At 34.0% G+C, this 13,697-nt stretch overlaps 1 protein-coding gene across 5 annotated transcripts in view; it reads left to right on the top strand.

Annotated features, from left to right (window-relative positions):
• Positions 1–13,697, top strand: part of LOC124446106 (rho GTPase-activating protein 7-like) — a 28,579-nt gene that overhangs the window by 1,016 nt on the left and 13,866 nt on the right. The window contains exons 1-5 of one of the 5 annotated variants that reach the window (XM_046996912.1): positions 27–502; positions 1,353–1,440; positions 1,651–1,800; positions 2,207–2,243; positions 13,281–13,352. In XM_046996912.1, the coding sequence (XP_046852868.1) occupies positions 477–502; positions 1,353–1,440; positions 1,651–1,800; positions 2,207–2,243; positions 13,281–13,352 (373 nt within the window). In that variant the 5' untranslated portion in view covers positions 27–476. Of the gene's footprint in view, positions 1–26; positions 503–897; positions 974–1,352; positions 1,441–1,650; positions 1,801–2,206; positions 2,244–7,661; positions 7,933–10,059; positions 10,163–13,280; positions 13,353–13,697 lie in introns of those variants that run through there. The other 4 variants (XM_046996914.1, XM_046996913.1, XM_046996915.1 and 1 more) reach the window with 4 other exon arrangements.

The raw sequence follows: 13,697 nt of genomic DNA, 5'->3' as shown, positions 1-13,697 counted from the left end.
ATTTGTTGACACTATTCATCAAGTTGATTAATTACGTAGTTGGTGACGAATACCATTCTGGCGCATAATACATCTGTTTGTAGAAAAAACATTTCCAAATCGATTTCAGAAAAAAGTTAAACGAAATTTAGGGATCAACGAGGTTTGAAAAAGCTGCATTGACTGCAGAACATGATTAAATCATTGTTTCGGCGGGAAATCGAGCTGGGTGTCTGGTTATTGATATGTTTTATTTACCAGAGCATATGATAAAATAGCTTCATCCTTGTACGAGATTTTCATGTTTGAATTCTTCTGACATCAAGTTTGTGAAATCAGTATCTTGTTTTCGTCGGATTTGCTATCTTGTTTTGATAAACGAAGTAATCAAATATTTGTCTGCGCAAGGGAAAACGCAAATTGAACACGTGACTTTGCCATTTCATGTGTCATGGAGTCCGTCACAAACGAATGTATATAAAGTCCGTTTTCTACCAATGCATTCAAACTTTGAGAATTTGAGGTAAGTGTGCAACTCATCAGCACGAACTTTACTTGCTTTTATGGCTCTATGTCATTAGTTGTGACGACGTACGTTTTTACATTTGATAAATGTCGACCAAACAATTCATAAGCGATTGTGATTATTCGAAAAGCGCGAAGATATTACTGTTTAGAACATAATCATGTGTTAAACAGAATAAAACGCAATTAATTTTTTCGTTTAAGTTGAGAACGATTTGTGTTTTGCAACATGTGCGTCACAGTGTGCATAATAACATAACATAATGTGAAGCCAGCTGTGTGAGCGAATGGTTGACACAGCTGGGAAGAAACATTTTTGAAATCCAATAGAGATTTGATACATACACCATAGCTTAATTAATCGCTAGATTGGGAATCATATTCAAACGTAAGCTTGCCTCATGCTAGGTCATTCTTTTAAGCAACCCGGTTATTTTGGCGCATGTATCAAGTAAATTGCCTGTAAAAGGTTTGTATGTATAATTAGATTATACCATCATATTGTGATGCGTATGTTCTCAAGATGCGCTGTTGATGAAAATATTTAAAATATCTACGGATAAGTTACATAAAAATGGCAGCGTATAAAAAATACACGAAGATGGCCGTTTTTTGGCGTCATTGCATGAGCAGGCGTGGAAATTGTTTGGCTTATTTAGACCACACGAGTGATTTGAAAATACCAAAGCCAATGTGTCATTTCCACATTTAGTTTTGTTCTTTTGTGAAAAATTTATGAGGATTATTTCTTAGTCGTGAGAAAATCAACTGACTTTACTGCCATTCCATTGAGGTCTCTTTATTCCGAGCATTGAATGATGAAACTCATAATTCATCTTCATAAACAGGTGCACGATGACCAATTTGAATCGTCGAGGAAGTTTATCTGAAACAAGTATTGAAAGAAGTTGTATAGACAGCGTCTTTGTCGAAGAGGTAACTCACAACAACAGGAAAAGAGCAAGCTTTGAATTCAGTTTTTTGTTTGACTATGTATACTTCACTAGGCTTGTGTTGTATAAGATCGTTTACATAAGTGTATAAAAATCCCCATTTTAAATTGTGTGAATACTCTACTTCTTGTGTGAGTATTGCTGTGGCTCTTTGTAGAGCACCGTTTGAAACTCCTAACTTACGTAATTATAGGAAGAAACACTCGGTTATATCGCACGTGATGACGGTTTGGTTAATGGCCTCATACCTCGCATTTCAATATCTCTTACATCACAGCCAGCCCCTAAAACTTGGGAGAAAAGAGATCTTACAAGAAGTAGATCATTACCAGATAAAAATGAGGTATTTTTGTTATTTAATGGTATGCTCATTCCTTCACTATACTATGATATGTATGTAATTACACAAAACTTCTCCACACCCAAAATTTCGAGTACAATTTTCGTACTCTGCATTTCTGATGACTGTAATCCGGGTTTCGGATCATACAATTTGGATTTAATTATACTTACGAACCGATAATATTTACTTCAATCTTCGTCACAGTTATGAAACTGAAGAATTCAATTTAGGTGTGATGTATTGGTAAGATTTGGCAGATTTTTCGGCTTCAAATCGTATTTTACAAATTTCACAAATTAAAACACTATTAATTTTATTCATCTCACGGGGGATAATCACAGCAATTTTTACGCCAACAACACCATTAATCTCAAAATTATCATCAAACGCATTTTAACTCTTGCAGATTGCGTCTTCCAAAAGTAATCGCCATGAGCTGCCAGGTATGTTAAATAACATATGTAGTTTGCAACAGTCTTATACGCCTAACTACAGAGCCTAGATTTGGAATTCAAGCTGACTAAAACCGAGACTTTCAGTCAAACTGTTATTAGCGCAAACTTCAAAACTGTGAAGGGGGAGTTTCTATGTTTTAGGAATGACTTTTGTAGCGTTTTTGCTTTATAAAAAAGCCGACAATTTTGCCTGACCTTTTTTGTTCATATCAATTTTTAAATCGACTTTTCCATCATATTAAGATCGCGAAGAACTTAAAATCTTAAGAATTAAAATTTCAAAATTTTGACCTTTAATTAAGCTAATAATTTTTGTCCATGTATTCCAATGACATTTTGATTCAGTAACTTTACGAGATTTGCTAGCAGAAATGTATTGAATTGGGCTCATGAAGGAAGGGTTCAGCGCCCTTGTAACCAATGGTAATACATATCATAGAGCCTTCCTTGTTCAAATTTTTGCAATTGAGTGTTGCTTGTTACTCCTGTTAAAAGCCTGAAAACTTTAAAAAGACAGTGCTTGCAGAAAAGCAGGCCTGGTTATCAAATCGTGAAACGTCATTTTAGACTCTTATTTGGTAACAGTTTTCATGTTAATTTTAAAAAGTAACTACAAGGTGATACCAACGGATGCAACAATACCATTAATGAGTTTGTTACATGGCATTAAAAATATTTAAACTTTTGCTGTTTGCAAATTTGAAAAATCTTTTCGAAAAGGTTCGTTGTTTCTTACTCATTCAAAGCAAAGTATTCCACCATAAGTAATATTTATGCAGGCTAAAACTAGTTCATATTTAACTTTGAAAATTACAACCGTACATAAGGATGGTAATTTCATCATGCATGTACATATCACAGCACACAAGACGTTATAAAGAGGAAAAAATTATGCTGCAAAAAATAAAAATCAATTTTGCACATGTCTGGTGATTATAATGGCCGCTAGTATGCATGGTAATCAATAATTAAGCCTTGATATAAATTAATTTATGGTTTCAGTTCTGATAATGTTAACAGTCTCTCTAGAAATTATGTGACGCACTGGCTTTGACCTCCTGCTCTCCCCGTATTTTTTGTGCCTGGTTCCACAAATCAATAAAAAACAACAACACACTCGTGTAAAAAAGCAGTTACATCACTAAAAAAATGCAAATTTTGTGCTTTGCTTTAAAAGCTTCTTAAAGATCTTGTAGAAGTAAAATATCACGTGTTTACTCGAGTTTAGTTTGTTTTTCGTTTTAGTTTTACTTTTTCACAACAATTTTGACGTACTATTAAAAAATCATTTCAAGCTACTGATGTAATATGTTCGTGAAAAATTCATTGTAGACTTAGGACAGCGCTAAGAAAGGAGTCAAAATCAACTAAAAATAATTCAAAAATCATACTTCTCTGGAAAAAACATTTTTATACCTCAACTGTCAAGATATATTTTAACATTTATACTTGAAGAGAGGCAATTTGGCCTCCCAAACCTTTCCGTTGACCTTGCAATGAAAAAAATTGCCCCCTCCTTATTGTTTTTTTTTGTTATTAGCATTTTAAGTATTTTATTGCAAATAATATATTTACATGTTTGTAGATGTAGATTGTCCAGCTTAGTATAGTCCTGAGAACGACTGTTGGTATTGATGTAGACTGACGTTTCGACAAACTTAGCGGTAGTCATCTTCCCAGTCAAAATGATTTGACTCTGAAGATGACTACCACTAAGGTTGTCGAAACGTCAGTCAACAACAACAAAAACAGTCCTTCTCAGGACTATACTAACCTGGACGATCTACATCTACAAACATGTAACGATACTCCCGGGTCCAAACCATTTACTTTAATAACATATTTCTCGCATAAAGTAAGAACGTGCTTATTTAATAAGTATTTTTACATTTCTGCTACGCTGTTGTTAAATTACTCTGCAAATGACACTTATAACTGTTGCAATTTTTCAAATTTCACTGGGAAGGGTATTTCCGCACCCTTAGTCACATGGCTAACCCACCACAGGCCCTTTTGAGGTTGATGGCCTCCCAGTGTATATTCTCTATAGCCACATAAATTTTACCTGGAAGTATCTGGGAAATCAAAAACTCGGCGAGTGAAGCAATGAGATGCACTGTTTGTCGTTTTATCAACTTGTCACCTGAAAATAAATATATACGTGATACTTTTGAGTATAATGCGTATTGCTGAAACTATTTCACGATATTCCTTTAAATCATAGTTTTTTAACGAAGTTTTTTAAACTGTATCGCTTTTTGTGGCATGAACGTGACGCAGGATACGTTGTAGTTTTATGCGTTATAGCTCACGAAACTTGATATTTCCGAGACATTTTTAAGTGAAAGATTAGCAGTGTAATTTAAACATAAAAATTTCATCAAACACCCTTATTAATATTTGGAATGGTTATTAATGATAAATATATTGACGGATTTTCTTTTCTCACAAGAGTAGCGCATTATTTGTAAACGTTTGTCAATTGTAATATCATTTTAAATGAATATCGATTTGTGCATTAGTTTCGATTTTTCTTTGTTACTTACTGATTGACATGGCACTTTTACTATTTTTTCAACCATTCTAAGATTTTTCCATTTTGTTTCATCCCCCAAACTGACTCTGTAGACAAGCTTTCATAAATTTGACTAACAATAACTCATAGTCATTGCATAAGTGGGTGGCATAAGTAGCCAATTTCACTTTCTTATGGCAGTCTAAGATAAAACAGACGTTTGTATAACAATATGGCAATGCTTTGGTACGACATTATCAGCTGTAGGAATCAGGATGGATTGGTCAACCAAGGTTATTTTTGATGATATTTGATGATATTTGATGATATAAATGATTTTCGCCACTAGATCGCAATTATCCTGCATGATATGAAATGAAAAGTAGTTTAGCATGCTGAAAAAAAGCCTTGGAAAATTTCTAGCATCACGACAAATCTTAGTGGTAATTTTTGGACGTAGAAATGACGTAACTAGATGGAATGCGAGGAAGTCGATTTGATCATGTGATCAATACTTCAAAATAGAGTAATTTGCATGAGTAAAATTTCTGAAATAAAAAGTGTCCTTCAGGAAATTTGTGCGAGATTGATACCTTGGTTTGAATCACAAATCATAATTTTCTTCATAACTTAATGAGTGCAGTGACGACAGACAATAGTTGAATACACTATGATGTAGTATGCACAGCCAGGTACGTTTTGACGAACACATATTTCAATTTTAGCTTTGGCATTCATAAATATTCTAATGGTGTTCGTTTATAGAGTATTGCATCGCAGAGTATTCAAAAAGAGAAAAATATCATATTATATTTAATTGTATACAATGCCAATCATATGTAGCAATAGATTCAATTAAACGCACGTTTCTATGAAAGTCTTTAATTCATACTTATCTTTAGTTATTAAGTCGATGAAAGATGGCAATAAGAATTTACATATTTTGTTCACGTGATAAGTCTGCATAACGTAAAAAATAATTATGAAAAAGTAAGAGATCAATTAATGCTTTAAAATATATATTTCGGAATAAATAGATACCTCGTAAATTATATATTATTTACGAATAGTTACAATTTAAATATAGTACAAATAATATATACAATAACACTGCACGACGACATGTGTGACTGTCATTTCACCCAATATTCTGGTTGTGCGTTAATACTGAATGGAAAAAGCTCAAAGGAAACAGCTTCTTAATAGGTCTGTGATCATTAATGCAACAGTAGATCAATATATAAGTGTTTCATATCTTTGACATAATTGAAAGTAAGGCACCACACGATTTGATCATGCACGACAATGCGAAAAATTTTGTAAAATAATACAGCTGAAATTTCTTATTTGTGGTTGTACGTGTGGCCATTTCAACTGTGCCAAGTTATTTTTTACATAATGAAGCCATTGGAATTGGTTTTCTTATAGATCATGACTTGATCTGCTACATAAGGTCATGGTGTGGAAATATGACATAGTTGTACTCTTTCGTGACTTCTTCACAAAAGTCTGGCACGTTTTATGATAGAATGTAATCGAATCTGCATTTCATGTGAATATATTTTAACTCTAAAATTATGATGTGTTTGTCAATCAACATCACAAGTATAAATTGTCTGACTTAATATATATGTACGTCACAATCAACAAGGTAACGTCATTATCTATCTACTCAATTGAATTCGTGAGTTTGATGAGCATTCCGCAACTTTACATTACATAATTTAAAATATTTGTGATATAGAAGGTCAGCAAAATCATTTAATCATAAGCTTCTTATGTTATAGGGTTTCCTATCCTTTTTCATTTCCAACCATTTCCCAGAATCATTTGCTTCGAGTAAAATAAATATATTCGCATACTTCACGCCGGACTAAACTGAATTCCATATACACATTTACTTGTATGATTTCATAATAAGGCTACAAATATTTTCAAAATGTGTAAAATTGTAGCGATTTATGTCAAATGATCGACGTTATCTGTATTTTCCATATTTTCCTCCAAGATAATGACGTCAGAACATAATGCAAATTGACATTTGCATTATGTCATATTGTCAATAATTATCTGGAAATACCGGATAGTATGAAAATGTAAAAAGAGGATCAGCTGTAGCATAAGCAAATAATAAAATAGAAACTAGACGAGAACATAAAGTACAAGCAAATCATGTAAGCATGCTTTTCACTTAACACTTATGTGTTTGTAGCAAAAGACGTATCTTGGCTCAGGAACATTTCAATCACTTCCTCATTTGCAATCTCTCGGAGGAAGATTTTCTCTATAGTTTTAAATAGTAAACATTCTCTTATTGGACACACAAAATTCGTGGACATCTTTGTTTCATAATACTCTTATATTTTGATGAAGTGTCAAAAATGTGTAAGACGCGCAATAAATAGCTTGCATTGTGTGAGGTTTATTTTTTTAAAAGTGAGACAACCTTTGTTTCTTTCACGCAATATTGATCTTTTTCTTAACTAAATGAACAAACGACTCCGTGCCATTCCGACAGCACCCTTAAAAAGGGTTATAGAGCAGAATGGTGGCTTTCTGGAAAACCATAAATATTTTAAAAATACATTATCAAGTCATTGCTTTCAGGCTATGTACACATTTTTTTGTACATATCCAAATTTTCTTTGCGTTATCCAAGTTTTTTAAGTGAAAGGAAATTACGAATAACTTATTTATTCATTTGTAACTTTACAGAGATGACGGTAATTGAGACAAATCCAGCTCTGTTCGACATCTTCGAAATTCTTGCATTATTTTCAATGACCCGTGTTATGACCTTTATATTTTGATATCATCTTACATGGGAACATGTGTGAGAGTTGGCAAACTTTGCATTGACTACGAGTACTTAGCCCCGGGGTGTAGAGAGTAAATTGTTTAGTCATGAGATATGATGTTGACCCAAACGACGGACGCAAAGATTGTCTACCGTCAGTCTCAGATTGAAAACATCCGTGGGTCGGGTTGAGTTTATGCAACATACAAACTTATGTTTATATGCTGCAGAACAGTCAGTTGCTTTGATATGCACAAGGTTTTATTTGAATATGGTGGGTTTTAAAAATTGGAATGATTTGCTTGACATAAACATGATGCTTCGTCGGATGCTGCCTGGAAACATGAGAAAACCAAGTCTTTCAGGTTACATATCTTGTACTTTCGTGTTAGTTGATTAACGTTATATTGATAAGTTTGTCGTAATGATTTGTATTGCCAAAATGTTCATAAAATGTGTATTATTTCGACATCTATATCAATTATCAATTCTTTATGTCATTCATATCTGCGCGTCGCTCTTTTATACGATACAAGTAACAAAACTGAGATTATTAAATTGTCTCGTTCCTTCACACTGCAATTAGAAGAAAAAACTTTGGTATGATTTGTTATTTCTACAACATCAAAGTTCTAGCGAGAGGACAATTTTTTGAATTATAGTAAACAGATTTTTATGATATTTTAAAACGGCGTCAGGACAATTAGCAATAACCATATTTAACTGGTTCCAGCAATTTAGCATTACAATGATGCATAGTCTTACATAGAAATTACATGAAAATATGTCTTGATAAATTAATATCGCGCCTTGTCAAGATTAAACGCTTTTATATATGTAGACTGGAGACTGGTAGCCGGGTGCCAAACCACGTTGGTGGTGATAATGTATCTTTTGAATATTTTGTCGTTATATCGTCGTAATGCATATTTATACCCCATGTGAGATAATTCATTATTGGTGCAGTGCTCTGACCAACTGAGCTATGAAGTCACACAGTGGAGAGCAGGTCAATTTTGTTGGGCTCATGTTTTCTCGTGAAAGGAATGTCATATGAAATAATGTTATATGCATTGCGGTGTTTGAAATTAAATTGAGATATGATCTTCGCACTTTGCTGGACAATCTAAGCAATTGTCTCATAAACCTGAAAAATTCAGGTGACTCAACGGTGACTCATCCCGATAATTCATTATTGTTACATTTATTAACTTTTAGCTTCTGAAAATTATATTTACGAAAGGCTGGTTCACACTATCAGAATAAGTGAAAGATTCGCGTATTTTATTCTGAAACGCTTAAGCAAGACAGAAAAAGTTCTATTTGTATTGGTATTTGTGTCCATAGAATGTATCAGAGACTTTCTTTGCGAAAGAGAACAGCCCTATCTCAATACTCATACATGAAGATGATACTAGCTGCTAAACTGTCGATATTTTTAAGAATGAGCAGTATTAAAACTTCTGCTCATTCTGAGCTTGCTGCCAGACGTTACATTGATTATATTGTCGCATCGTAGGTTGGAGAGAAATTAAACTTACATTTGCATTATATGTACGATGACGCAAGCACGACAGATACTTTTATCAACACGGGATGTTAATAGAATGCACGTGCACTACAAAAAACCGCATTTATGTCAGTTACATTTTACGTTTCAACTTTGAATGAATAAGAAACATCATTTTGGGCATAACGAATCATTATGATGTCTGTCAACAGAGGAATATATCCTTAATCGAGATTATATCGTGTGAGGTTCACTGGTTGTTTATTAAGCAATACTAAGCCTAACCTTATTCGGATCCTGTAGTGTTCGTTTCGTGAATACGACACAAAGCTCTTCCCCACTAAAAGACCACTAAAACTGGTAGAATCAATGACACGCGCAGCTTTTTGTTCGCAAAATTTTTATCACAGACTGTTGACAGATGAATCATATCGTGAAAACAAGACGTCCAAATCTACATTGAATTGTCCCAAATATTAACTATAAAACAGCTTTAGTTGACGCTTTTCTAACAACATTGTGAGCAATCATTATGACGTATTAACGAGCTGAACTGTTTGTGGTCTTGTGCAATGCAAAGTGGATTTTTAAAACATGTATAGACTTCATTGTGTGAGGGTTTTGCCTTCGAAATGTCTTCATAGTGTAGTATTTTTGCCAATGCAATTGATCAACAAACTTCGTCAAGGCAAACTTAACAACATACTATAGCTATATTTACGATAACTCATTAAACATTTTACCAGCAATCTTCACGATCACGTTAGGCTCTTCACATTCTTGTGGTAATATTTTTGTTGCACAGACTTCATAGAATTTGAGCTAAACTAACATATTTTGTAATGTGTTAGTGGCTCACTAAAAACAATATATTTTAAAGTACATGCAGCTGTTAAAATCATCGAATTCTTTGTGAATCCTTTGTGGTTAGTGCAATACAAAAACACCAGGGGTTCTGGCTAAATTTAAAACAGTTTCATAAGCCTCGTTCTGTATTCCAAGTCTGCATGCTGCTCCATGACTCTCATCAAAACTACATTGCTTCAGAGAGCTATAAAAGGAAAATGTGCCTCGCGTTATTTTTGGTAAGTAATTGCGAATGCTAGGTGGGGATTAATCATGCATTGAAAATCAGAAATCGACACATGCTATACCGTATTTCTAGATAAGCTAAGTATATTAGTTTGTCAGTGAAGTTATTGTTTGAATGGCAAGCTGTTTTATCGTCTTTACTCTTAACAGCTTCACTTCAATAAAAGCTATATGCATTAAAATCAACAGTAGATAAGTTAAAATGGCAAGTAAATTTTACAACAATCCTAATTGAAGAAATCAAGCTTTTTGACTGCAGCATAAAACCTTCACGTCTTGTAGCTTAGTACATGCACGTTTTTGGGTCGTTCAATATATTGACTTTATGGCGAAGCGTTTACTAATTTAGCAATTTGTATGTGTTATATGTGAAAAATTATCAGTGAAATACTTTATTGTGACTATGCGCTTTATTTAATCATTTTACATTGAGGTTATATGATATGTCAATATAAATGTCAAAACCTCTTCTAGCGGCGCTTATTTATTCTTGAATGTCTGATATAGTTGAATGAGATCAAAACTGTTTTCAAATACCAGGAATTTAATCTGCCATGATAACTTTTACAGTTCTATAATAGAAGGCTTCGTCCCTTCCGTTTGACTGTGAAACGACCATTCATATTCACAACGGTCAAAATCGTTTGGAAATTCTGAAAAAATGATTTGCTTGTAATTAAGTCAAGGTATGCGAAAATTGCGTGCTCTTTTATCTTTTATCACAAGCACCCTGCATCAGAGACTATTTTTCTGTATTAATGCCAAAATTTTCTTGAATAGACATATGCTATGAGGCGAAGCTGCATGTATGGACTTTTTCGCTTGTGCTTTAAATCGCACCGATGAAAACATCATATTTGAGAACCAGAAGCTGCGACACAATTTTTGAAATTATTACAAAGACTGCGTAGTCGATGCAAGTTGGCAGGGTTTTCTGTTTACTTGTTCCAAGACTTAAATAGACAAATACGAAAGGTTTATCGTCATATTTTCTGTTTTCCAAGGATTGATACCAGACGAGGCTAAGGCTTTTGCCAATCATAACTGGCATGCGTGAAGGCTCGTGGTTTTCAAATCAATGTTCGAGTAAAATTTTAAACAAAGCATTTGAGAGAAAAATACTACAGCCTTGAAGAAACCAAATTAAAATTGGGATTACTTGGATAATTTATAAAATGTCTGCCCTAGCATGATAAAATTAACGTTGGGGGAATTAGGATTACAAATTAAACTAAGGCAGTAATTTCAAACAGGCTTTTCGAATTTTTTCGGTTAGACACTAATATTTCTGTTGATGGCGATATGACCATGTCTGATACGACACACTTTCTGTTATAACAGTACTGACAATTTGTCAACGTCTCAAATAAAAAATTGCCGGTCGAGAAAAGTCTGGTTGAAATTGTGTGATGATGTAAATGTGATGCGTTCAACATCATAAGCTTGGAGTTTCCTTGTGATTATCACACTTTGATGATGTAGCCGATGACATGCAAAATTATGTGAAGACATTTTCGAATAAATCGACCAATGAAATTTTTTCGTTCGCTATTTACGCAAGTCGGGAGTTGTTGTCGAGAAAATCGTGAAATGTTACGTATATTCATTAGAAAATAGTTTGATGGGCAGATAAAAACTACACAATCAATTTATAATGGTATTTTTAGCTCGCTTTGCTTGCACGGGGGGATAGTTCTCTTACCAACTCGCTTTGCTTGCACGGGGGGACAATTCCCTTACCAGCTCACTTTGCTTGCACGGCGAGATAGTTCCCTTACTGGGCCAACCCTGTTTGTTTGCACTAGTTCCCCCAGATATAGATAGAAAAGGTGTATTTGACCATGCTAACCTTATAAACTGAGGTTGCTTTCTATAGAGGGCCTGTTGTAAGAGTAGCACATATCAAAGTGAACCGATTTCTAACATATATATCAATTTTTTGCTACGTTGACAAATGGACGTTTCGATTTCTTTGCTTCGTTAATACATAATGGACGTTTTGTTTTCATATTTTGATAAATTTTATGCGTATAAAGAAAGAACTTTTTCAATGTTGCATAATATTTGTATGTGAGGCAGAAGCATCCAATATCAAATAGCTCTGTTTTCCAGTTCCAGTCCTTTTCTATGGGCGTGTGTAATGACAAAGACAATCATTCTCTTTGCATCAACGACAAAATTATTGTTGTTGTTGGGTGAATATGTTATTGGAATGATCACCAAATGTTGCAACATTATGTTTCACGATGGGGGGAATGTTCAATACTGATGTCTTAAGCCGGATTTCCACTTGTGAACTTTTTAGCGCGAAGCGATAATTTTCGAAGCGAAAAATTTCGGGTGATGAAGAGTATGATTTCCACTAGTAATAATAAAGCCGTGATATACAAAACTTTAATTTTAATACAAAATGGCTGAATCAAACACTGGCTATATGACTGCTACTGCTATGAAATAGTATGTTATGATTGTTATTGCTATAACTGAATATTCTTGACAAACATCACAAATCAGAAACACCGAAATCTGATTGGCTAGCGAATTTTTTCGCAACGAAAAAGTAGAAATCAATCGAACTCAAATTTTCGTCGTGGCGAACAGTTTATACGAATTTTATCGCTGTGTATATGTGACGTATTGAACGTCTGCGCATGCCTAAATTCGAAAATTATCGCTCCGCGCAAAAAAATTTGCAAGTGGAAATCCAGCTTTAAATCTCTAGTCGTGATTATTGAAATGATCGTGAATCAGTTTTGTTGCTATTATGCGCAATATTGCCTTACGAAAAATTTCTGACGTATTGATTTCTCATATAAGCACACGCTATTCACTTTTTCAAGACTTTCGTAAACGTCTAAATTTTACTAAGACTTTAGAGCCATTTCTACAAAAGCATTCCATTCATAACTTACAGTGAAACGAAAGACAAACATAAACGCGATGTAAACGTAGAGTAGATACACAAATATAGAATGTTGCTGGCAAGCGTTTGATTATATATAGAATTACTTTTATCATCCAAGGACCCTTTAAGGATTAACTCTATATAGGAGGGTTAACGCAAAAAGATGCTGCAGATTTATTTTTAATAACCGTGTTTCCAATTTTCAGAGCTCGAAGCACTTGAAGCTTGTTACTGGTTAAGAGCCACGGGATTTCCACAGTACGCGCAGATGTATGAAGGTCAGTTAACGTCAGTGAAATTCGTTAATATATACTGTTGTCGTGTATACGTCTTTTCCATCCGTCACAATGAAAAAATCTGAACAATGCTACTGGGTGGCAATCACTAGTGGTATTCAAATAAGTACCACGATTCATTTCTCCAACCAGTAGCGTCGCCAAGGAGGGATCTGGAGGGGGATGGAGCGTGTCCCCCCATTTATTCCAAATATAAATTTTAAGATTGAAGGATGAAGTGAAATAAATCCAAATTCGAACAGCATTAAAAAATTGGCTTTCTGTAAACGGGCACATAGCAAAGTATATATAGTAAATAGCAATCTACCAACATTGTTATCTGTGAGG

Source organism: Xenia sp. Carnegie-2017, unplaced genomic scaffold (assembly GCF_021976095.1).
Source record: "Xenia sp. Carnegie-2017 unplaced genomic scaffold, XeniaSp_v1 HiC_scaffold_22, whole genome shotgun sequence".
In the NCBI taxonomy this organism is placed as follows: Eukaryota; Metazoa; Cnidaria; class Anthozoa; order Malacalcyonacea; family Xeniidae; genus Xenia; species Xenia sp. Carnegie-2017.
This window is presented reverse-complemented; position numbering and strand designations above follow the sequence as displayed.